The 23,175-nt window shown below is 41.4% G+C and overlaps 1 protein-coding gene across 3 annotated transcripts in view; it reads right to left on the bottom strand.

Moving 5' to 3' along the window:
• Positions 1 to 23,175, bottom strand: part of KCNQ5 (potassium voltage-gated channel subfamily Q member 5) — a 303,172-nt gene that overhangs the window by 20,499 nt on the left and 259,498 nt on the right. The window contains exons 7-10 of one of the 3 annotated variants that reach the window (XM_055810306.1): positions 21,297 to 21,392; positions 17,954 to 18,048; positions 16,382 to 16,408; positions 7,520 to 7,740 (exon numbers count right to left, since the gene is read on the bottom strand). In XM_055810306.1, the coding sequence (XP_055666281.1) occupies positions 7,520 to 7,740; positions 16,382 to 16,408; positions 17,954 to 18,048; positions 21,297 to 21,392 (439 nt within the window). Of the gene's footprint in view, positions 1 to 4,788; positions 4,801 to 7,519; positions 7,741 to 16,381; positions 16,409 to 17,953; positions 18,049 to 18,185; positions 18,275 to 21,296; positions 21,393 to 23,175 lie in introns of all 3 variants that reach the window. The other 2 variants (XM_055810307.1, XM_055810305.1) reach the window with 2 other exon arrangements.

Genomic DNA, 23,175 nt, shown 5'->3' with positions numbered 1-23,175 from the left:
AAATGGAGGTGCCCTGTACATATTTTATAGTATTCCACAAATGTCATAATGCACAGAGTGTTTCACAAAATCTCAGTTACATTTTCCCCCTCAAAACTTATTCTAAGTACAAACATCTTCATGGTTCATACAATTAATGCAATTTCCCTTTATCAAAATAAAATGTACCCCAGCCTAGTGCCTTTGTTTAAATTTGTTTCATGAAACTTCTCGCCTCTTCACAAGCTGTCATTTTCCTGTTTGTTGAATCGTGAATACAAATCCACTACTCCTAGAAGTGACTTTCTTTCAAATTTTCCTTTGCTTTAAAACATAAACAAGCTGAGTCTTTCAGTGAAGAGTTCACATAAATCATTTTACTGTGATTGCTTGCTAGGCTCCATAGGAAAAGTCATCTGAAAAAAGCAACACTAATTGGGATGGAACTTAATCACACACTTAATGATAAGAACGCCCAAAGCACCCCCAAAGAGGGAAAGGCTGCAGCCCATGTTTACATGCTTTCCAGAGCAGAGGCCAGAAAAAGGAAGCCCAAGGGAGTGAGTCGTGTATTTATTTCTTTGATGCCTGAGAAAAACAAAAGGCTTTCTTGTCATCATGAAAGAAGGAAGAAGGCAGGACAAGTAAGTTTCCATGAACGTGCTCTTCAGGTTAGATGCTTAATACTTGTTCTAGCAAATGACACAAAAATCCCTGGGAGTACCCAGCAGTATCCATGTGGCAAAATTAGGAAACGGGGAATAAGGACGACAACATTTGAAAAAGTGGCTTACAGGGAGTTTTTATGAAATGGTTGCCACTTCCATGCTGGAAAGCAGTTTCTCATGAGAGGAAGGAAACTGGTGTCTCCTGGAAGGAGGAGCACTTCTGCATGAGCTTGCAGGAGCTCCTTTCCCTTCTGAGCCCCCACCCGGCAGGCAGCGCCTGCGAGGAGTGCAGGAGTGCTGTTCCCTTCCCTGCCATCTTCCTCCTGAGAAAGGCAAAACTTCCCAGATGGGGAAGGGAAGAGGACATCAGAACTGGAATTTGGTATCTGCAGTGCCATATGAAGCAGAATATCATAAAGAATATCCCCAACAACATTTCATATGTGAAAAGCTCAAATTTGGCCAAAATGGATGACAGGATTGATAGAAAGTTTTTTACATATTCTTGGTATAATTATCTAGTCTCCTTTCTTTGGAAGTGCAATTTTTTAAGGTCAGAAACCTAATCTATAACACGAAATATATAGAAAAATCTATAACAGAAACCTTATCATATAATGCAGGCAAGTTCCAAATATCTAAAATTCTAGCATTCCCTTCTAACAACTCTCCATTATCTTTAGTTATTATTTAACTTCACAAAAAATTTCTACACTGGCAAGATTTCATGGAACAGCTCCCACTATTTAATTAAAAAGGAGTCCTCTTCATTTTCAGTGATGATCTGGAAGACCAGGAGACTTTCTAAAAACAATTCATTATATGCACAATAATTGTGCAGTTAAAATGGCTGATGTTATTATAAATAGCAGCATATTAGCCAGCAAGTTCAGATGGCCATGTGAGAACAGTAAGAAAGAAAAATACTAGGTGACTCTAAATGTGTGTTTTTCATGTATTTTTAGATACACATCTGTTATTTTATCTACGCCACACACAAGAAGTTAAACCTGTAAAAGAAATTGCAGATATATAGGATAAGATCTAGAACTGTGGATGAACAAGCTAAATGTCACATCTAATTGACTGTCTCCCTGCAAGACCTGGTAGCACACGTCAGTTGACATGATGTCTGATATTCCATGAGGTTTACAGACGTCCTGTGCCCTGGGAGATTGCTAGGTCCTGTTGTTTGAAGGAGGTGGTAGCTGTGGGCAAAGGGAGAGAGGAGGATGGCAGCTTTAGATTCAGATAGCCACAGGAGCGTTCTGTATTTTAAAAAGCCATGAAGGGTTTCCCCAGTGAAAACGTTCCTCAAATGTTTCAGATTTGGTGCCAGTGTGTTACGTGGTGGTTGGGAAGCTTTATGAGCGTGCTCCCGAAACTACTGCTTAACTCATTCGTTTATTCTTCACTGCAGATGAGGTTTTCTGAAATCCATGCAAATCATCCATCTGTGTGGTGGTCTGCGGCTGTCCCTCATGGAGCTGAGCTTGCTGATCATTCACCTGTGACCACCAAGTAAGCACTTAGTCCAGCGAGCAACGGTGCACAGCAAGTTCCTCGAGATGTATCATAAAGAGAGAGACTAAATTATGGACCCATATGGTCGGGACCTTGGTTGGAATAAACTAAAATAGTGCCTTAAAACCAACGGCCTGTACTTACTTACACAAAATGATGAAGTGACTCAGAGCTTAGATCAGAATGCCAGATCTTCCTAATTAATTACAGTGACAATGGTAATAAATGAGAGCTCTATCATCAAGTTAAACAATCACAAGAAAATAAATCTCCTGTCTAGCACAAATTGATATATTGCTAATAAAATGTCATTTAGTCCCATCATCTGGGGTTTATACAAATTGAGCAGCTTTGTTTTGACATCTTACAGCTTCATTTTGAATCAGCAAATTTAAGCTAACCAAGATGTAAAAGCAACCAAACTAAGGGCCTTTGCCACATCAAGTGAACCTTATACAAGGTCAAGATGTTTGTGCTACTGAAAGGAAAATCTGTCAATTTTGCAATACGTAAATCACACGGTAGTATCTGAGGACATGGGGGCTGAAATGCACAATTGCATTCTTTCCATGGCTTTTATAATATACTCTACCCTGAGGATCTTGTGCAAGTACTCTGTAGGGAATGAAAGGCTAGAGGTCGTGTGAGCGTGTAATGTTCAGGGATGGTGCAAGAAATCAAATATATCCTTAGGGATTTCTTGCTAATTAATCAAGTGAAATAAGTTTGTAATATCTCCAGTGCTGCATGCTTCTGATGTTTTATTCAAAAAGCCACACAGTCTCTAAGTTACAGTAAAGGCACTATAACTCATTTAGAGGCTTAGAAGCATGGGATGGTAGAAAAAAAAATGATAGCGCATTTTTGTCCCTCACTGAGAACTGCATCCACAACACCGTATCACTTCATTAAGCAGAAAAGCTTCTGTTCCTCAGAAATCGAGGCAAGCAGAAAAAAACCAGGGCAGGAACGCCAGTGCCTTCACGGGAGAGATTTTGTGAGGTGAGACTCTGTGGCTGGATCTAGCTACCTACATACAACGAGGCACGGGCACGGTGTCTTAGGTAATGGCATGAGATCACCTGTACTATTTAACCACTTGCACAGACCCTGGCATGAGTTTGGTCCCTGCCAGTGGGTATTCTCATGCGCTGGGGGCTGTTCCCCATGGGCAGTTTGGCTGTGTTTTCCCTCGTTTTGGTGCAGGGACACAAGCTGTACTGCATGAGAAGACCCTGGGGCCAGAGGTCTCCTGGCTCATTTTGTGGTGCGTGGGTGGCTGTGTGCGGCTCCAAGGTCAGGCAGCACCTTCACCCATGTGACATGGCATTCCTTCAGGGGAGGCTCTTGCACAGCCCTGTAGGATTCTTCTGTCCTTCTGTGTGCTTTGTAAAGCTTCGGTATTTACGATTCTTGATTGGTGGAGATTTCCCTTTGATCTGCTTGGTCCTGAGAATTCCCTTTTAGACTGATAACTGGGATTTGAAATACAGCGTCCTGGCACCTCCATTAATTTGCACAGGATCTCCACTTCAACAAGAGTTCTGGCAGTTGTGAGCCACATGTCACCAGAGTCTGGGCATATATTTAAAATCAGATTATGTAAGTCTTTGTTTTCAATTTCACCCTCCTGCGCTGCTGTTAAATGCTCCGGAGAGCATCTGCAGCCATGCCACCAAAGACCTCTCCAGCCATCAAAGCTCTCTCAGGTTTGGATTCCATTTGTGAATGCACATATGTAGCTGAAATAATTGCTGTTGTTGCCAGGCCCATTTTGGCAATAGCAATAAATGGTTTATAGGCAGTTTCACAGGACTGTTGCTACCCATAAATAAAGCCATTTGTGCAACAGTTTTAGTCATACTGTTCTAAGGCTGCTATGCCAATATCCTTTTGGGAGATACCTGTGGCCAGCTTAAGTGTTTTCCTTGCTGCCAAGAAACTCTCCTGTGGTTTTAATATCCAGTGGGGAAGTGTTAGTAAAGCTTTTGTTACTGGGTAGCCTAAGAGGAAGGCTACTACGTTTTCAATCATGTTAGCCTTTTAGCTGCCTCCATAAGCTCCTGTTTGGATTAGAAACCTCCCTTTACAGGCCAGTTTCTAATTGCTGATGTTTAGTTTTTCCAGCAGTCTCTGATGGTTTTGGCCCAGATTGCAACCGTGTCCTTTATTAGAACTCAATCAGCCCTACAAAGTCACTGTGTTGACTGTCTGTCTTAGATCATCCTCATATGCTAACAATTTCTCTTCCTTTCTGAACCCTCTACTCATATATTTGCTTCTTTGCTTTATGTTTACACAGAGTTCAGTGCGCCTCACCTTCATAGCGAGGTAGTTCCTCCTCTGCATGTGCTAACACTAATGCTAGTGCTAATGCTCTTTGATCATTTACAAGCCCAGATCTCATACAGTGAAAAAGAAATCAAGCAAATATCTGAGTGTCTTCTCTTTTGGAAGGGGAAGTTCATAGTGAGAATTTAATTATTTTTTTATTAGATCACTGATGTAAAGTTTTGACACTGGACTAGGTACCCAGTACTACGTTGTCACTGTCCAAAAGGCCTATTGCAAGTGTCATTTCTGCTCCCCCCAAACATGCTAGAGGTGTAAGAAGCACCAGAAGGACTGGCTGTTCAAGGGACATATTGTTTTGTGTCCAGACTTTCATCTTGAAAGGGGTGGCTTCTGGTTTGGCTTGAAGATCAGCCCACCAAAATAATAAATCCCTTGGCCAGAGAACATCTGAAGAGGAAACAGGAGGACCTGACAACAGAGAGGAATTAATGAAATGCTGCAAACACTGTATTTTAATCCAGTGAAAAACCGCAAGATGTTCTAACACAAGTACATCACCTCCAGATCCCTTTCATTGAGCTATTGAACTCAGAAAGCCTATCGAACTATGAAACTGGTAACACACAGAGAGAAAAAAATCAAGGTTGGTGGGGCCTGACTTTCCCTGCAACGGGCTGGGGAAGGCAGCAGGGAGCTGCCTCTCAGCAGTGAGCGCAGCTGACAACTCTCTGATGACACCAGTCCTAGAAGTAGTTGGATGAGGTCCCAGAGTGGAAACTTGGCATTTGCCTAAAAGCTGGAGACAATGGAAGCTGTTCCTTCTGCCATGGATGAGAAATTGGTCGTATCTGTTGGCCCCAGTTCATAAGGGTGGACTAGTACCTGGAAACCACTGACCAGGAAACAGGCTGTGCTCACCCTGAGGAGTGGGAAGATCTTTAAGAGTTTACAGACAGCAATAAACTCTGTTGTTGTTATCTCTTACCTACAGATATACCCAAGGTGCCGTTTATGCCACCTTTTCTGTGAAAGGGAGACATAAGAGGGAACACGATCTTCTCATGCAGGTCATTGCTATTAATGACAACACGCACAGGACAAAACAGAGGACATGCTGAGGAAACGTGTCTGTGACAAATGGGCTGATGAAAAACTAAACGGATGCTTGAGTGAGGTGCAGGCTTCAGGGCTGGAGAGAAGTGAGCCGCTGATACCCCGGGAGTGTGCTCAACAAATTACTCTCTTCTTAGGTCACTTCCAGGCACAGTATGAGTTACGGGGGTTTAACCTATGAAATCACTTCTGGCCTGGTTTTGGGGAGATACTCATGCTATATAAGTGATTACATAGGGAGCCTAAATTTAGACAGGGTAGCTTCAACCTCACACTGGTACCTAGAGCATTTCTCACTTCCCATTGTAGAGCAAGTGGCCTTGTTCCAGCTCCATGTCAGCGTGAGACCCAGGCCAGCATCACACAGCTCCTGTGCTGCAGCTGCCAAGGGACATGAGCCAGGGCCTGTGCCCCAGAACAGGGTGAGGAGTGGTGAGCAGCCTGGACAGCAGCCTGGTGGCTGGTGTGCCCCAGTAGCTCACTGTAACACAGCCAGATTCAGGATTCGTGCAACTGAGAGGTCTCTGTGGGGGAGGACTAGCCTGGAACGATGACCTTAGCAAACACTGTTGGCTTGTCTTGTTTGCCCTTCAGGAAACCTTTATTTACCCAGGCTTTTCCTGAAGAGATGTGTTGTGTAGGATGTCCTCAGCTGAGGGATGGGGCATTTCAGTTCAATGGGTATTTTGCAACCTACATGTCTGTAATAATATGTACTCTTAAAAAGGAAGCAGACACCAAAATCACACCTCTGTCTAAGTAGTTTTACCACAATTGTTGCATGGAACATGCACGATTGCCATCATAGAAAGAGTTTAAAATTATATCTGTTTACTTGATTTATGTTGTACCTTTCCCATACAGTCAGGGTCACTGTCTCCCGTTGTAGCCGATTGGTTTGTTTCCCTTATTTTCTACCTGGGGGTCCCACAAGAAAGAACAAAATGTTCCTAAGTTGGCAAAAATATGAATGGAGAAACCCAAATCCAAATGCACCGGGGCAGCGGTACCCCCAGAGCTGTGCAAGTGCTTACAGAGCTCGGGCTCAACTGGTGCTCTCGGCTCCTGCCTCTTTGGGGGCTGCTCTGCCCCGCGTCGGTGCTCCCCGCGTAGAGGAGTCACTGTCTCTGTTTTGGCAAGCTTTTTTTGCAGATGAAGACCTTTGCCTGAACACTGGCTAGTTTAATGCCAGGGAGGACCCTAGCTGGTGAATGGAGAGCAGAGAAGGGACAGCACAGGAGGCAGTCTGCGGGAAAGGCTATGTTGTTGCCTGCTGCGGGATCAGCAAGCCATTTTCCCAAAGGTCCACTTCTTCACATGTTAGGAGTCCTTCCTGCGTCTAAAACACCCTTTAGAAAGCAATACAGAAGAGCAGTAACGCTAGTTTTGTTTGCTAAAGCCACCTGCCTTACTGAACCCGATAAAACCCTGTAAAACTTAAAGCACCTGGTAGTATATCTCTTGGTGGCAGGTGACTGTATCGCCACTGGGGGTAAGAGGGCACTTCCCAGCTCCTCAGCAAGCTCCTCTGCCTGCAGGGGCCCGTGCCTTACAAGCTGTGCGCTCGGCTAGCAAGGGTGCAGCCCGTGCAGCCTTGGCCATGGTGCATGGCCCACCAGCACGAGGCAGCAGGTTTGGGCAGCAGCTTTGGTGGGAGAGGGGCCATGACGGCAGCACTGCTGCAGCCAAATCCGTGGGATGCGTTTAGTCCCCCTGCAATTTTCTGTAGTGACCCTCTCTTCCACCAGTTGCTCCAGAGACACAAGATTTCTTATTAAAGAAAAATCATTTTGGCACGCTCTTTGAAGTGGGCTATAGCTTTCTTGTGTCTCTGCCCCCAGACAACAATTTTTTCTGCTTTCCAAAAACCGGCTGCATTCACAGTGCAGGTGTGCAAGAGCATAAGCAGTCTGGGAGCAGCATGCATGAAAAACTCCTACCATCGACCACAGGTTTGGGCTGTGAGCTCTTCAGCCGCAGCGAGGGCCTGAAGCGGGTTCGGTCGTTGAAGCTCCAGCTCTTCTGGACTTTGGTTGGGCTGCCCTCGGTGGCAATGTCGGCACTTGGTGACCGGCGATCTCCGACTGAAGACTGCCTGTTCTTTATGCTTTGACCTCGTGGGCTGGCCATCCGCACCCGCTCCTTAAAACTTAGCTTTTGACTGCGAAGGAGAGAAATATATTTTATTTCATAGTTCCTTCACTCAGTTTCTTTTTTCTATTGTATGTTAATGAAAAATAATCTCTAAAAATTATCAATAGTATGAATATTTTTCTTTACAAACTTTTATTTTCATTGAAAGTATTTAGTTTGGGAATGACGATGATTACATGTAATTGCTTTTTGATAGAGGCATTATCAATCAGTCTGTCTTACAGTACAGAATAACCTTGTAAAGGAAATGATAATAAATAAATAGAAACAAATTTCACCCAATTATTATAGATCAAGCTCTATGATTTTTTTTCCTATTCCTTTAATTTTAGATAGGTTTATTTCCATCTTAGTCTGCCCAGCTCAGTGCATTTCTGGCCATTTCTTCAGATAAACAAGAACAAAATGTATTCTATTATTACTGCATGCCATGTAGTATTTGGTTGGTTTTTTTTTTAAGCAGGCAAAAATACTGTTAGTATACTCATGCTTTTTCAAGATGTGGCACTTCCAACATTTCATATGCATTGTTAGTGATCACTCATATCCAGAATTCCTTGTTACAGCACTTACTTGGACAAGACGAAACCAAAATTAACAAAACATCCATGAAACAGTGTGATGACCAATTAATAGAAATGTTATGATACGCTGTGTGGTTGCTGGAGATGAAGCTGGGAGCTGGTTACCTGCAGGTGGCATTGGACTGGTGCTTCAGGACAGGTCCAGGAGCCCAGCGAACCTCATGACTGTGACTGCAGGATCAATGGTGGCCCTGTGGTCTTACAGTTGGCCAACTGTAGGCTGATTTTTTTCCCTCCTGTGCTTATAACCCTCCCCTCCAGTCTGCTACGAGAGAGATATGCAGATTTTCTACTTCCCAGTGCCTAAATTACCTTTCTTGATGTTCAAACATATCTGATGAACATCCTGTGGTCACCATGACTATCTGCCAATGTTTTTCCACTATTTAACATTTTTGCTTTTGTTTGTCTCTCCCTGTAGCAGAAGGCACAAAGGGGAAACAGAAAGGAAGTCTGATACTAAGGCCTGAAACCTTGTTTTATTTACAAGGTTAAGTTCAATCGCCTTTACAAAGCAATGGTCACCTTGATCAGTGGTCCTGTTCTTGCAAGGCTAGAGATAACGGGAGCAATGCAGTAGCTGCTCCAGGTAGGATGTTACTGGGTCTGGCAGTCCTACTGCCCTGGCATAGGCTTCGGGAGTGCTTTTAAAACACCTACAGCAAAGACTGTCTACCTGCAAATTATAATTGTACTTGAAGTTACGACACTTTCCAGTACTCTCAAAGTCTTTGCCTTTAAACTTCAGCATGCCCATAAGATGTTTTCAACAGAAATGTATTCTGCAGCTAATTAACTAGTGCTAACCAATATGGACTATGTGGTTCTTAGATGTTTAACCTACTGCCCTCTGAAAATACAGTGTTAATGTGTAATTATATGAAATGGAAAGCAGTTATAAACTTCTGTGGCTGTGAAATGTTGAGATAATCAGATATTTTTGTCCATGCATAGCATAGCATAACATTCTGAATACAAACATCACGGAGAGCAGAAAGGATGCAGTTTGTAGCAGGCAAAGCACATGCTGGGAAGCTTATAATAAGATAATTTTCAAGAATGCTAAAAAAATATGCACATCAATAGAAAGATTATTAGATAAATGTATAGCTATATGGCATGTTGAATCACTTGAATGAATAACTTTACTATAATTTCTGAATGTTATCCCCTTCCTTCCTTACCCATAGTAAGCAACTGTTGAAATAGACCCACATCATGGTGCTGGAAGTGTTATCTATTTCCATTGCAAATCATTACCCAGACCTGCAGTAATGTGTGCTGTTGCATATGCAATATAAAAGACCCACAGAACCTACTATTTGAAAGAAAAGTGAGTTCTAAAATTTAATTTTCAATGCAAATTACATTTAAAGACTGAATTACATTTCAGCTCAGGAATCTTTTGCATTGTACAACCTAATGAAAATATAAGCTGTAAAATAGTTATTAACCACATTATTGCAAAGAATGAGCAACAGAATCAAAATGGATTTCTTATAGATATTATTCCTAGGGATGTATCCCCTGTGCTTTTTTTAAAGTCTTCTTATTGTATTTGCTATTGAAGCATGAAATCAACTTCTTTTATTTTTTTAGCAAATCTTAGAGTAAAAAAGTTTCTGGTAAGGTCTCTTCCTGTGGCACTAGTTAAAATGAAAGGGAAATTGATAAAATAGTCATAAAAACTATCAGTATAGATTGTATTTTTTATAATCCCATTAACTCCAAAATAAAAATGAAAATAAAAAATGAAGAAGCACATGTGTTCTGTTGATTAATTTGTACTAATGAAAGCAATCACTGCCTTTAAATTATTTGTACACATGGTTATTTAATTTATAAAAGCTGAATGGTACACAATGGCTACTTAACCTGAATATCTTTAGTTCTCCAAATCAAAGCAATGAGGCAATGGTGAAAGGAACAGTAGACACTTCATCTGTACTAGAGACAGTTTTCAAAAGTGCAACACTGAGAATGAAAATATTAATTTAAAATGCAGACCTCATACTTAAAAAAAAAATTATCTGCTTTGTAGCAGTGGCAATGTAATGGCATGCCAAGGATCCATGCAGAGGATGCTGCATCATGAAAAGAAATGCAACCCCTGAAGGAAGCATGGTTTTGAAACTCTATTTTGCATCTTGAGAGTTTCTCCAAAGACACTGGTTATAGCAGTTCTTCACTTCTTGGATCCCTGTCCCTATTCTGAGACTGGTGGGAACTGTTCCTGAAGTCACTGGGTCCTACCCAGCGCAGATATAAATTATATGACTTTCAGTAGTGGAGAATTAATGCTCAGGAGAAGAAAGCTGCTGTCCTTGGCAGCGTGCTGCCATAGGGCTCCTCTATGGTGTGAATATATGACAAATAACAGTTCACGAAGGAGTAACTGAATCAGCATTTCAGGGGCATCCCGACCAGGTTTTTTCCTACAGGGAAAATATCCCTTTTCTAATAGGCTGTATAGTTCCTGGCTCTTGATTCTCTGTTGCAATAGGGGCAGAGATGGTGTTAGAGATACGAGGTGGAGATAATCTTATGCCCTTTCAAGCACCTTTGGGCATTCTGCACTTGAATCAGTAGCCGCTGAAGCCTTTAGGGCCCTTTATTCTGATTTAGTGCTTGTTGGAGTAGCACTGTCCAGTGCCACGCTAACAATCCTTCACCTCTTGCAGGACCTAGGCTATTATATTTTTCTCTCTCCTCTTTTCTCTTTTTACATGATATCCAAAGGAAATTCCTTGAATTAATGAGGAAATTAAACCTGTTAATGGCCACTGGAAATGTACATATTCCTGTAAGTACTCCCAAACTTTAAGTTGAATGTTGGTCCAAAAGGCAAAAGCCATGATAAAGAATCAGGAAAGTGAAATTACACAAGTTCCTGAATGAGACCTAAAGGACAGGGATCTGAGAGAACGACAGCTGACTCCAGTCATCTCTGCATTCCTTTAGATGTGTGTCTGTCCATCAATTCTTGTACGTTATGTCATTGATAGTTTATCCCAGTTGGTTTATATACTTACTTGCTCCCTATTACAATCTTCCCTGGCAACAGTAATCTTTGTGGACCTATTTCTACTCTGTTCTTGAGGTTGCAAGTTGTAGAATATATTCATATCTACAAGTCTGGAGCTTTGAAGCATCTTTTAGTAGAGATCAATTACAACTGGCACCTACGGAAAAAAAGCAAGTGACTTCTCTATTTGTTTGCCTTCTGGAATGGCAGTTGTGGGATCTTACCACTCATTCATTCCTCCTGTCAGTACATGCATGACCCGTTCACTTCCCTAGACAGCAAAGGCCTTTCCAGTTATTATTTCTTCTTTAAATTTTGTCTTTTTCACCTTTGATTTACGAAGGAATAGGTGTTCAGGGACACTAGAGGTCACTGTAGTTTCATTGCAGGGGGAACGCACACTTCTCTGCTGGACCACATGACTAGACTTGATAAGATTTTGTTTTAATTGATAAATGCCTACAAATACAAATGCCTACTTTGCTTTTCTCTCCCGTACTCACAGGTCTGTCTGTCTTCCGTGGACCATCTTACTATACTTCTCAGTTAACGGAGCATCTCTGCTTCCCAATCCCACTCCCCTATTTCCCTGCCTACCTTCCTGCATTTCTGGTCAGGTTTATCTTCTGCTCTGCTTCAGCCTCAGACCTGCAGCACTACTGCTTGCTGCTAGTCGCAACTTAACATTTGTTTTTCAGCTTTTCATACTGAGCCAGCTGGTGGAAGCAGAAAGAGGAAGAAACTGAAGTGAATCAGAAGTAACTGGAGGGCCTGAGGGTGAGGGAAAATGCTTTGGATCTCAAGTCAAGAAAGAAGCTAAAATTGCCAAAAATTATTACCCATGGCAAACAACAGCAAGCAAAGATGCATGCCAGTTTTCAGCAGTTCCAATAAATAGATGTTGATTCTTACCAAGCCTACAGACAACTTCACTGAACTTAGGCTAAGCTGAACAAATGTGAATACAATGGATAGTACGGACAGACCTGAAGTTCAAACGTTCAAGGCTTCTCCACCAGTCTCATGCTAGGACCATGAACCCAAGAAATGTAGTGTTACATCTCATACCTTCAATGCGTAATAACAAGAATTTCAGGGATAGAATGTCTTAAAGTTCAATCATCAAACAGAAAAAAATAAATCAAGTTCAGGGGGTTTGTGTATTTTTTCCTTTTCCAAAACAGTTTCCAGATGAAAAGAAACTATTTTTTATCTTCATTTTCTGTCATCAGTTTGTACTTCTATTGTCTTTTACATTAGTTTTGAAAAGTAAGAAAAAAATTGTAATAAGCCTGAGTATAAAGCAAGGGTTTCTTCCCATAAATTCTGTCCATCTAGGAATTACCATTTTTGGTAAGAGACACAGTTTCCACAGAATTCAGCTGAAGCAGATGGTTGATTTCATATGCATTCCTCTACCTTCCAGTACAGGATGCAGGCACAGCTTCCACAGGCTGTGTCCAAGGGGATTCTTCTCAACAACAATTGCACGTTTTGACTGTTGGTATTGCCTAGTGTGTTATAGCTTAATATTCCCCACTAATTATTAGGTGGAGAACTCAACTGCCATGGTTATAAAAATCCTCTTGGACTTGGGGAATTGTCTTTACCCAAATATTCAACCCCGTTTTAAGATCTCCGCAGGGTAATGCATTTTAAAAGTTCAGGTCTCAGGCAGAGAAGGGGAACCAGGCTTTGGCAAACAGCAGCATGTTGCACACTGCAATTGTCCGACCTGATGAGTTTCAGAGAACTGGTATTATTGCCATTGTATTAATGTCATTGCAGGCAACAAGCAACAAAGGAATTACAAGCACTTAAAAATAAATAAATCAAGAAACCTCCTTTGGAGTAGTAAGGAACTGTAAAGCACTAAGGAGGGGAAGTAAATGAATCATGCACCTGATGTTAGCTGGCATTCTCAAACATCATGTGAATAGGCAGGATGCTGAATACCTATGTTTCCGAGGGGTGTACATCCTGAAGAGCTTCTGTTTATTACTACAAAGCTTACTAGGACTGAGGGGAGATAGAGGACCATGTTACTAAGCATTCCACTGCTAGGTAAGGGTTTAGGCTTTCCACCTCAAGTTAGATTCTGCATCACGGGCAATTCCTTTTTCATATGCTGCATGCAAAGAGTTTACATTAAATCTACTTCTAGAAACAGATATGAGATAGGAGGTGGACAGCATTCCAGAGAATTGTTTCCCTCAGAGCAGGGATGAGTTTTTCCCCCAAGCTCCTATACCGGCAGAATTCCTCCTTATTGACCAGGAGTTGTCTGAATAGGGAATTCATATTCAAGTTCACTAGTTACAACACTAGACGGGTGACGTTCATCCTTTGCAGACACCCAATGCATGTCGTACACACAGCTTGAGACTGCTTATGCTCTCAGGATGTTGTAAGATTCATCAGTTGATCTAGTTTCCTGCACAGGAAGAATTTCAGCCACATTGCACAACTGAACAGAAATAAATATTGTTTGCATTCAGTGTGTGCATTTGTAGATACGGAGAATTTAACATACAGGCTTTTTAAATAACTTGCAGAACTCTAGAACTGATTTATAGAAATATCTCATTTACAGCAAGGATACACCAGAGAGGTTGTCTACCATTACTTTTGATAAATGATTAAGTAGAACACTTGTGTGTAATATTTTGAGAGATACAACATACATATTTTTCTTAAAATCAGTATGAAGCTACAGCCTCATAATCACAGCTCTCTCAACTCATGCACAGCAACATTTAGTTACCTAATGAAAGACTGTAGGTCTATACATGACAAAATGCAAGAATTCGTTTCTGTAAATATAAAAGTAATTTTGGTAGGAAAAAAAAATATATAATTTTTTTAACCTAAAGTAATAAAAGTTTTTCTCCACTGTTATTAGAATGGAGTACAGAACAAAGAGCATATTCAGAAAGCAATCCAATGCACAACTTGTGCAAACACAACTTCATTTAAAGAGTGAAACAAGAAGCAGCTTACTTAGTTCACATAGCATCCCATGCAAGTCACTCGGCATTGCAGAAAGAAAGAAATTAAATGGTCGAGGACAGTTATCTTGAAGTACATTGCAGCATTTTGCACTTACATTTTTACCACAAAAGACCACATACACCACATGTATTTTAAGTGATACAAACATATGCAATATATCAGCATAAGAAGGATAAACAGCCACTGACAGAACACACCTTTTTTAAAAGGCACTGAGTGGTCTTCAAAGTTTTTACTGTAGACCAGGATCTCAGGAGTTAACTAGTACAATCTTATACGTACACTAATTTGCAGCAGTGCACATATTAGTTAAGAGTTTCTGCAGGGACAAACATCTTCCATTAAGTGAAAATAAAGTGAAAAAATATGGCTAAATCATTGATTACTTTTAAAACCACAATAGTTATCATTAACATGGAGCATGTAATATAGTTCTGACAGCTGGGGTTTTTTTTGCATCTAGTTTCTTTTTGTAAGCAAATTTGTCTCTCCAAGTGCTCGCAAGTACAGTTGGAAATAACGTTTTGGAGGTACGTACTCATTTACTGCCAACTTCAGTCTCACTTTTAAAAAAGCCAAAGTAAAATTTAAATGTTGCTGTTGAAAGAGTAGGAAATATGGCTGGCATGTGCAAAAAATTTGGATCAAGCTGTAATAATTTAATGAAATCAATTTAATGAAAGCAAGCCTATGGAGACAATGTGTATGAAAAGTCACAGATCTGACAAAGCAGGTGAAGTGCTCATGATGGATATCTCAGAGCAAATCCAGTCCCCTCAAGTCACTGTGACACAGTTAAGTGCACATCAGGAAAAGGATGGAGTCACGTGCCAGAGGAGCAACCTGGAGAATGGAACAGGACACGGGTAGTGGATGTGAAAACTTTCCACCCCGGACTGAATAACCCAGAAGAGTTTGTGAACCACAGTACAACTCAGGGGCAGATGTATTTTGGGGGTTGATGTGTCACACTGACACTTTTTTTCTTGGCTTTTCATCATTTTCTGCTCAGAAGTAAACGCCACTATTCTCTGATCGTGCTGATACTGCAGTGCTGGCTGCCAAATGCCCGCCGAGTCCCAGCCCTAAAGAGTTTAGAGGCCGGGTAATTTGTCTTGTAGCCACCAGGTCCTTTCCTCTCCCTAAGGATTCAGGCTCTCAGCACAGCAAAGAGCAGCATTTCCTCCTAGTGCCTCAGGACGGGCATCTCCAGGGCTTGATATACCCAGCCAGGACAGCCCTGCCTCTGTGTGCTGCAGGCAGCTGGCCCTCAGCTGGCATCCAGGCTGGGTGCAAACCCCACCTGCCCTCCCAGCCAGAGGAATTTATTTATTTATTTCCTTATTTATAGAGAGATGCCAAGCTGCCTCCTCTGCCCCAATAGGGCCATTAGAGAGTGCCATCCGTGCAGCCGGGAGGGGGTGAGCCACTGCAGCGGTGCTCTCCCCCCACCTGCTGCATCCCAAAACACTCCTTGGGAGGGGATGGACGGAACAGGTTAGGAAACATGGAGACATGGCACTGAGGAAAGCTTGAGGATGCTCCTGCAGAGCAGCACAGACCCCTGCTGAGGTGAAATCCAACCAGCCCTCTCGGGGGGTCCTCCCTCTGTGACAGAGGGCTGACGGGCTTGCTCGCAAAGCCAAGTTCAACTATGTGCCTCAACTTAACTGGGGTTCCTGGAAGCTGTGAGCACCAATTTTATGGCAGAAGTTGGGGGCCGTGTCCTTGCTCAGGAGCTGGGTCTGGGGAGGCTGCTCCACTCTGCCGCTGTTTGAACCGAGCTCCCCCTCAAAGTTAAATCGTGTGGCTAGAAACATAAAAAATTGCCTAGTTTTTCCATACAAAAACTGGGACAAAGAAGCAAATTTCAGCAGCATTAGTCTATTGATATGAGTTCAAAAAAATGCTATTTGTGATCGTCAACAGTTACAATTCGTGGAACCTACTGTACAGAACCTGAGGTACCAAAAAGCCATTAAGAAGCAGTGATCTCACAGATAAAAGAAATAAAAGAAACTACAAACCTGCTAGAAGGTTCTCCTTGTTCTTTTCTTCAGGTCAGGGAGTGGGAGGGAAAAACATACTTGTTATGCAGATAGTAATCACATTACTTAGTTACAGATGAAGTTAGACATATGATAAACATAAATGGATATGTTAATGTTAATTAGTGTACAAGACACACGATACATTGCAACCACAAAAACATTCAAGCAAGACTCATAACTACAATGCTTCTGAAAAAGGAACTTTTTGGTTGTTTTAACACATGCATAACATGCTTAGTACATACCACTGCAGACTGAGTTGGCAAAGCACTTAGGCAAAATGCATTGCTGACACATATATAACATAAAGCTGTAGGCTCTTATTAGATAAAGTTATCTCTGGTAAATAAAAAGGTTTAGTTTTAGGATAGCACAGCAACACACTTATTTAAAATAACAAGAGGATGCTCTTTTGAGGGACAGTCATATTTTAGAATATTTTAGGTGGAATACAGCTTCGTTATTTATTTAATTTTATATCCATCCATTTATACCAATGTTGCCTTCAACCTGTTTGTATATGTCAAAAATCAGTATTTCATGTAACTTTTCATCTAAAAGCTCCTTTTAGTTTGAAACATTTTGGGATTACAGTTACGGTAATGGATTACTTATGGTTCTGTTCTTGTCACCTCTTTGAAATTCAAAGATCAGCTTTGGGTACCCAGCCAAACCTCTTTTTGGCTGAGCTTTTTGGCACACAATTACCTTTTTGCTGTCATGTGGATGTTCATCACCCAGCTTTGAGAGAAACCACTAATTCTCTTGCACTGTCTGCAATAACAACAGTTAGGATGCTTATCAGAGCTTTCCCATAAGGCTCTTAGTGCTCTCGGTTTCGATCTTTATCAAGTATCTTTTACTTCCTGATTTGTGCCCCATATTGAATCAGTCACCTTACTGCCTTCGGGTAAATCTTTTACTGAATTATAGAAGAGTCTTGGGCTGCCAGTGCTCTGTGAATTCTCACCCAAACTAGGACATCAAATATCTCCTGTCTGCCAAACTGTGACATCAGGTCTTTTTAGTCATCTTCCACTGGCTGTATGTATAACTGAGGATATAATTTGCCCTAAGGAAATACTGAATATATCAGAAATGATGACAAAAAGGAGCAAATTCCCCAGCGCATTCACCTGCAGAACACCACAAGGCTCTCTCCACTTGGAAAGGTGTATCTGTAGCTATAGCCTTATACAGAGGCACAGGCTGAAAAACAGCATTAAATCAAGGAACAAGTTCTGCATCACACCTAGTATTTTCTTCCTTAGAGGTAATTTGGAACGGGGTGAAACATTAACCTTGCTATATGAGTTTTGGGGAAAATGTTTCTAGTGCCTGTGCTCAGTGATATTTCTTAGATAAACAGCAACGATTTGCATTTCTCCCCCTGTCCTAGGCTCCTAGATAACAACGACCTGATTTGTTAGTTGAAATCTTTAATGAGAGGACTTAAGAAGACAAAACAAGACGAATCAGACAAATAATTATTCTCTATAAGCTTGAACAGACATTGAGAACAGCACCAGCTGCCATATTTGTACCTACTTTGTAGGGCTGCAGGTATGCAAGGCCTTCAAATGAGGCTTCCAGGTAGCAATGGAAACCGATTTCTCATCAGCCGCATAACTACGCCATACACACTACGTGCAGGATATATGGTAAAAAAGAAAAAAAACAAGGCAAGAGGGAGCAGGGGATGAAACAAAAAATTGAAAAGCAGATTAGTAACCAATACAAGTCACGGCTTTCTTTTATCATTCATAGCACTGATACATGCCTGAGGGGAGGAAGAATACTTTCATAATATCGCCAGGTGGCTGTCAGGTTTGTTCGGCTGGCGTCAGTAGAATAAAACCGCCAAGAAGCCTGGTATGGGGAAACAATAGAAAAGCACAAAGGAACCAAGAACATGAAGTGACAATGCCACCACACTGATTATGGAGAGAGGGAATGTTGCTGAAATTGGGGTGTGCTCTGTTAGGTTGATTAAGAAGATACTGGTAAAATCCTACCAAAGCTTTTGTGAGTCAGAGTACACTTTACACAGTAAAGTAAGAGTTCCTGGTTTTGTGGAAGCACCAGACGATATTCAGCACATGAAGGTGCTCAAAAAAGCATTACAGTGACTCATTTGTGACAAGGCCATAGGGGACACCCATACAAGCTTGCAGTCTGAGTAAAAGAAAGTATCATAATACATTTTGTAAATTATAATGAAAACCAGACAAAAAGAATTTAGAAGACAAGTATTCTCTGTGGTTTGAAACACAGCTAAATGTTTAAAAACACAAAATAAATAATTTCAAAGGTGAGTGACCAAAGCATAGCACTGGCAGTGTTTGGATTAACTGCATGTAGACAGTAAGACACATCTTTTGTTCTACAAACTGGAACAGCTCGTACCTGTATTAATTTGTACTAGCTGAGTATCTGCACTGCCTGCATATTGTCAACCACTAAACGCCATCCAGGCATTCTTGTACAGGGTCTAATGCCCTGTGCTTTCTTACTGCATATCTCCCAGAAATACATCTAGTCTTCATCTACAGAGGGAGAACCTGTCACTTGCTTTACAAATTGTTCCACTGGTTTATCACTCTCATTGTCAAAAACTTTTGCATTATTTTTAATTTGAAACACTTTGGGTTTGGCTTATAGCCAGAGATAGTTGTTGTGTTTCTGTATGCTACGTTAAATAGTCTTCTGCGTTCCAGTACTTCCCCCCTGGACTTCTATGTTCGAATAATATTCACAATGAATACTTCTTATAAGCTAAATAAATCGAGAAGAGCATGTCCATATGAAATAGTTCAGTTTTCTATAGTGATACCTTAGCTATCTTTAAGTCAGGTACAGACTCTAGCAGACAGTATATCTATGGCAACAGAGGAGTAAGCACAGACCAGTTCTACAGAGTTAATGATTAGAAAATGGACATTACTCTGGTAAGCTAGAGCACTCTGATTTCCATGGTAGTTCTTGTTGATATCCACAACAGACAATTTAAAACAGCCTAGGCACTGTTGCAGTAGACAATGATATGCAGTTCAGACACATCCTGCATTTACAAACATGAAATTTTCTCCAGTCCTGGCCTCATTTTTTCCCAATGTTTTCTTTGCTTTTTCCAATTTTTCCATCTCATTTACAAACTGTAGATGCTGAGTTGATATGTAGCATGTTAGTAGCAGCATCACCATACCGCAGTAATACCAGCCGTCTCCCTCTCGTTACCTTTCTGGTTCTGAATCTAAGGACTGTAATAAACCAGCTGGAGCAGCATACTGGGAACTTGTATGAAGCTCCTGACCCTTCTTTCCCAATCTTTCTCCTCCTTCATCAGGTCCTTTCCAGAGTCACTAAAACTGGGACAGAGGCCTTTTGTAATAGTCTGAATTCATTGTTTCTAGACCAAGTTTTGTACTTGGTGTATTAAGACATTTGGTAGGAATCATTCCACACCGTAAGGTCACCCAGATCATCCTTGGGTTCATTCCCATGTGCCTGCCATCATCTTTCCTATTCTTCCAGGCCTTGTGCCACTGGCAAGTATCTCCATCAGCAATTTTATATTCATTTATAGATCAGTGAAAATGCTTAACATGAAAATGAACACGCAAATGCTGAACAGCCTTCATCAATGGATCCCACCAAAAATGTCTTCCTTTCACAATGATTTTGCCCACGGAAAGTCACTTTCTGAAGTCGGTCATCTAGCTACTCTTAATCTATTTAGCATGCTGTCTTGCTAATATTTTGGTTTAACTGCCATACAATAACAAGAACAGCTACATCCAAAACTTAAATCTATTATGTGTTTCCTCTGGCAATCAAACTTGCAAGAATTAGAATAAAATATATGTGTTAGAAAATATCCCAGATGTAATTTTACAGTACAATAGATACAAAAGAGTGGATTTATATTTATTATTTATTCTAATAAATATTAAATCTCAACTATTTAGTATTTAGTAGTCATCGAACAGTAATAATGGAAAACATTTATTAACTTTAAGAATGCTTCAAAGACATCCTGGTGTCTATCCTGAAGTTATCATAGCACTCCAGAATATTCATGCTCAGGTTCTTTATTAGGATTTATTATTTCACAATTAAAAATAACACACAAGTGATACACATAAAACACTTGAGATCCTCCCAAAATAAACTAGGACACTGAGATTATTTTCCCCCTCTGTTTTTTCAAGTGCATCAAGTAGAGTAAAGCTTGCTGCAAAATCATTCTTTAGAGGTTGTTCTCATTTCTAACTAGGACTGTAAGTCAAAGAAAAAAAACATGCAAAACAATTGTTTAACAAATGTCTTGCCACTTTTTCTTGAAAAAAAATCTTTCTGAATCGTTGATCTGCACCATCACATCAATATTGGAGCTGAAACCACTTCAGACAATTTCAGACATTTTAGAATTGCTAGTGCCTGCATTTCCAGCTTTTGAATTAACTAATAGTGAAAGCAATTCTCTGGTCAGGACACTTTTCATTTTCACAAAATGTATCACTCATTGGAGCACTCTAAACCCTGTAGTACATGAAAAGCAGCTTAATATAGGCAAGAGTGCTGTGCTGTCAGCTAGGTTGTCTAGGGATCAATGCTATTTTTCCAAGTAATTCACTAAACTGCAGGCATGCGGTTGACATCCTTGTCTTGGTATCTTCAACATGGATAGAAGAACTCAAAACCTAGGCTTAGAAATGCTATATACACAATTACAGCAACACATGGCAATCACTGAACAAACTTACTTTGTGAAACTAACCAATCTGTTAAGCATTATGTCCACAAAAGTTTCTAAATTGAAATAATAAAAATTGTTCCAATATGTGCTTTAAATCACCTACTATTATCTTTCCACTGATTTCGTATTTACCTGAATTAGACTGGCAGCTGGATTCCTTCTTTTCTCAAAGTGTTTCTGACGATGCTGTTCCTGCACTTTTAATGCAAATCCTGAGCCAAGGATGCCCTGCAATACAATACACAATTTATCATTATGTAGGTAGTTTTTCAACAAATGTACATAATCAGCTGCAAAGATTTTGTGAAGATGTTATCCCATACAATTGCTTCAAATGACACATTTATCACAGTATGTGACAGTACAAGGCTTATGAACAATGGCCCCTTTCGCGGTGAAGCAGGAGAGTCCTTAAAAGAACACCTGCTACCAGTGACCACTCATCCCAACCATTGCTTGGGTTTGTGCTATGCTATGTTCCTGCAACTCTAAAGGCCACAGAGATATACATATATAAATACCTACATACACATATATATAGAAAATCAAAAAGGAACGTTCAGAGCAATTTAAGGCAGGAATGATGATGAAATGACCAGCTGCCAGATATGCCAGATATATACGGGCCTCAAAGCCCATATCTGCCGTGCTGCTTAGAACTTTTCATTTTAGAAAAGTTAGAAAACACCTTGCTTAACAGAAGACTGTTAAGTCCAACAGAAGTGGGTAAGGCCCTCTATAGATGGATAGGAGAAGCCTCACGTTCACAAGCCCTGGTCCTCATGGGGGACCTCAACCACTCCAATATTTGTTGGAGGGACAACACAGCAGGGCATAGGCAGTCCAGAAAGTTCCTGGAATGCATTAACGATAACTTCCTCCTCCCCGTTGGCAGAGGAGCCAACGAGGAGAGGTGCTATGATGGACTTTGTTCTCACCAACAAGGAGGGGCTGGAGGGGAATGTTAAGCTCAAGGGCAGCTTTGGCTGCGGTGACCTTGAAATGGTGGAGGTCAAGATCCTTAGGGCAGCGGGGAGGGTGCACCACAAACTCACTACCCTGAACTTCAGGGGAGCAGACTTTGGCCTCTTCAGGGATCTGTTTGGTAGACTACCAAGGGATAAAGCCATGGAGGAAAGGGTGAACCAAGAAAGCTGGTTAATATTTGAGGACCCCCTCCTCCAAGCTCTGGAGTGATGCCTCCCAACAAAGAGGAGGTCAGGCCTGGAGGCCTGCATGGGTGAACAAGGAGCTCCTGGACAAACTCAAACACAAAAAGGAGGCCTACAGAGGGTGGAAGCAAGGACAGGTAGCCTGGGAGGAATACAGAGAAATTGTCTGAGCGGCCAGGGATCAGGTCAAGAAATTAGCTTTGATAGAATTAAATCTAGCCAGGGATGTCAAAGGCAACAAGAAAAGCTTCTATAGATATGTTGCTGCTAAAAGGAAGACTAGGGAAAATGCAGGTCCTCTCCAGAAGGAAACAGGAGACCTGGTTACCCGGGACATGCAGAAGGCTGAGGCACTCAACAACTTTTTTGCCTCAGTCTTCACCAGCAAGTGCTCCAGCCACACCACCCAAGTTGCAGAAGGCAAAGGCAGGGACTGAGAGAATGAAGAACTGCCCACTGTAGGAGAAGATCAGGTTCGAGACCACCTAAGGAACCTGAAGGTGCACAAGTCCATGGGACTTGATGAGATGCATGTGCGGGTCCTGAGGGAACTGAGGGGTGAAGTTCTAAGCCCCTAGGCATCATATTTGAGAAGTCGTGGCAGTGCAGTGAAGTTCCCACTGACTGGGAAAGGGGATATGTAACCCCCATTTTGAAAATGGGAAAAAAGACCTGGGAAACTACCTGCCAGTCAGTCTCATGTCTGTGCCCAGCAAGATTATGGAGCAGATCCTTCTGGAAACTGAGCTAAGGCACATGGAAAATAAGGTGATTGGTGATAACCAACACGGCTTCACTAAGGGAAAATCACGCCTTCCAAATCTGGTGGCCTTCTACGA

This window comes from Falco peregrinus, chromosome 7, assembly GCF_023634155.1.
Source record: "Falco peregrinus isolate bFalPer1 chromosome 7, bFalPer1.pri, whole genome shotgun sequence".
NCBI classification, from domain to species: Eukaryota; Metazoa; Chordata; class Aves; order Falconiformes; family Falconidae; genus Falco; species Falco peregrinus.
Note: the sequence above shows the minus strand (reverse complement) of the source record. Positions and strands in the feature narration are given on the sequence as shown.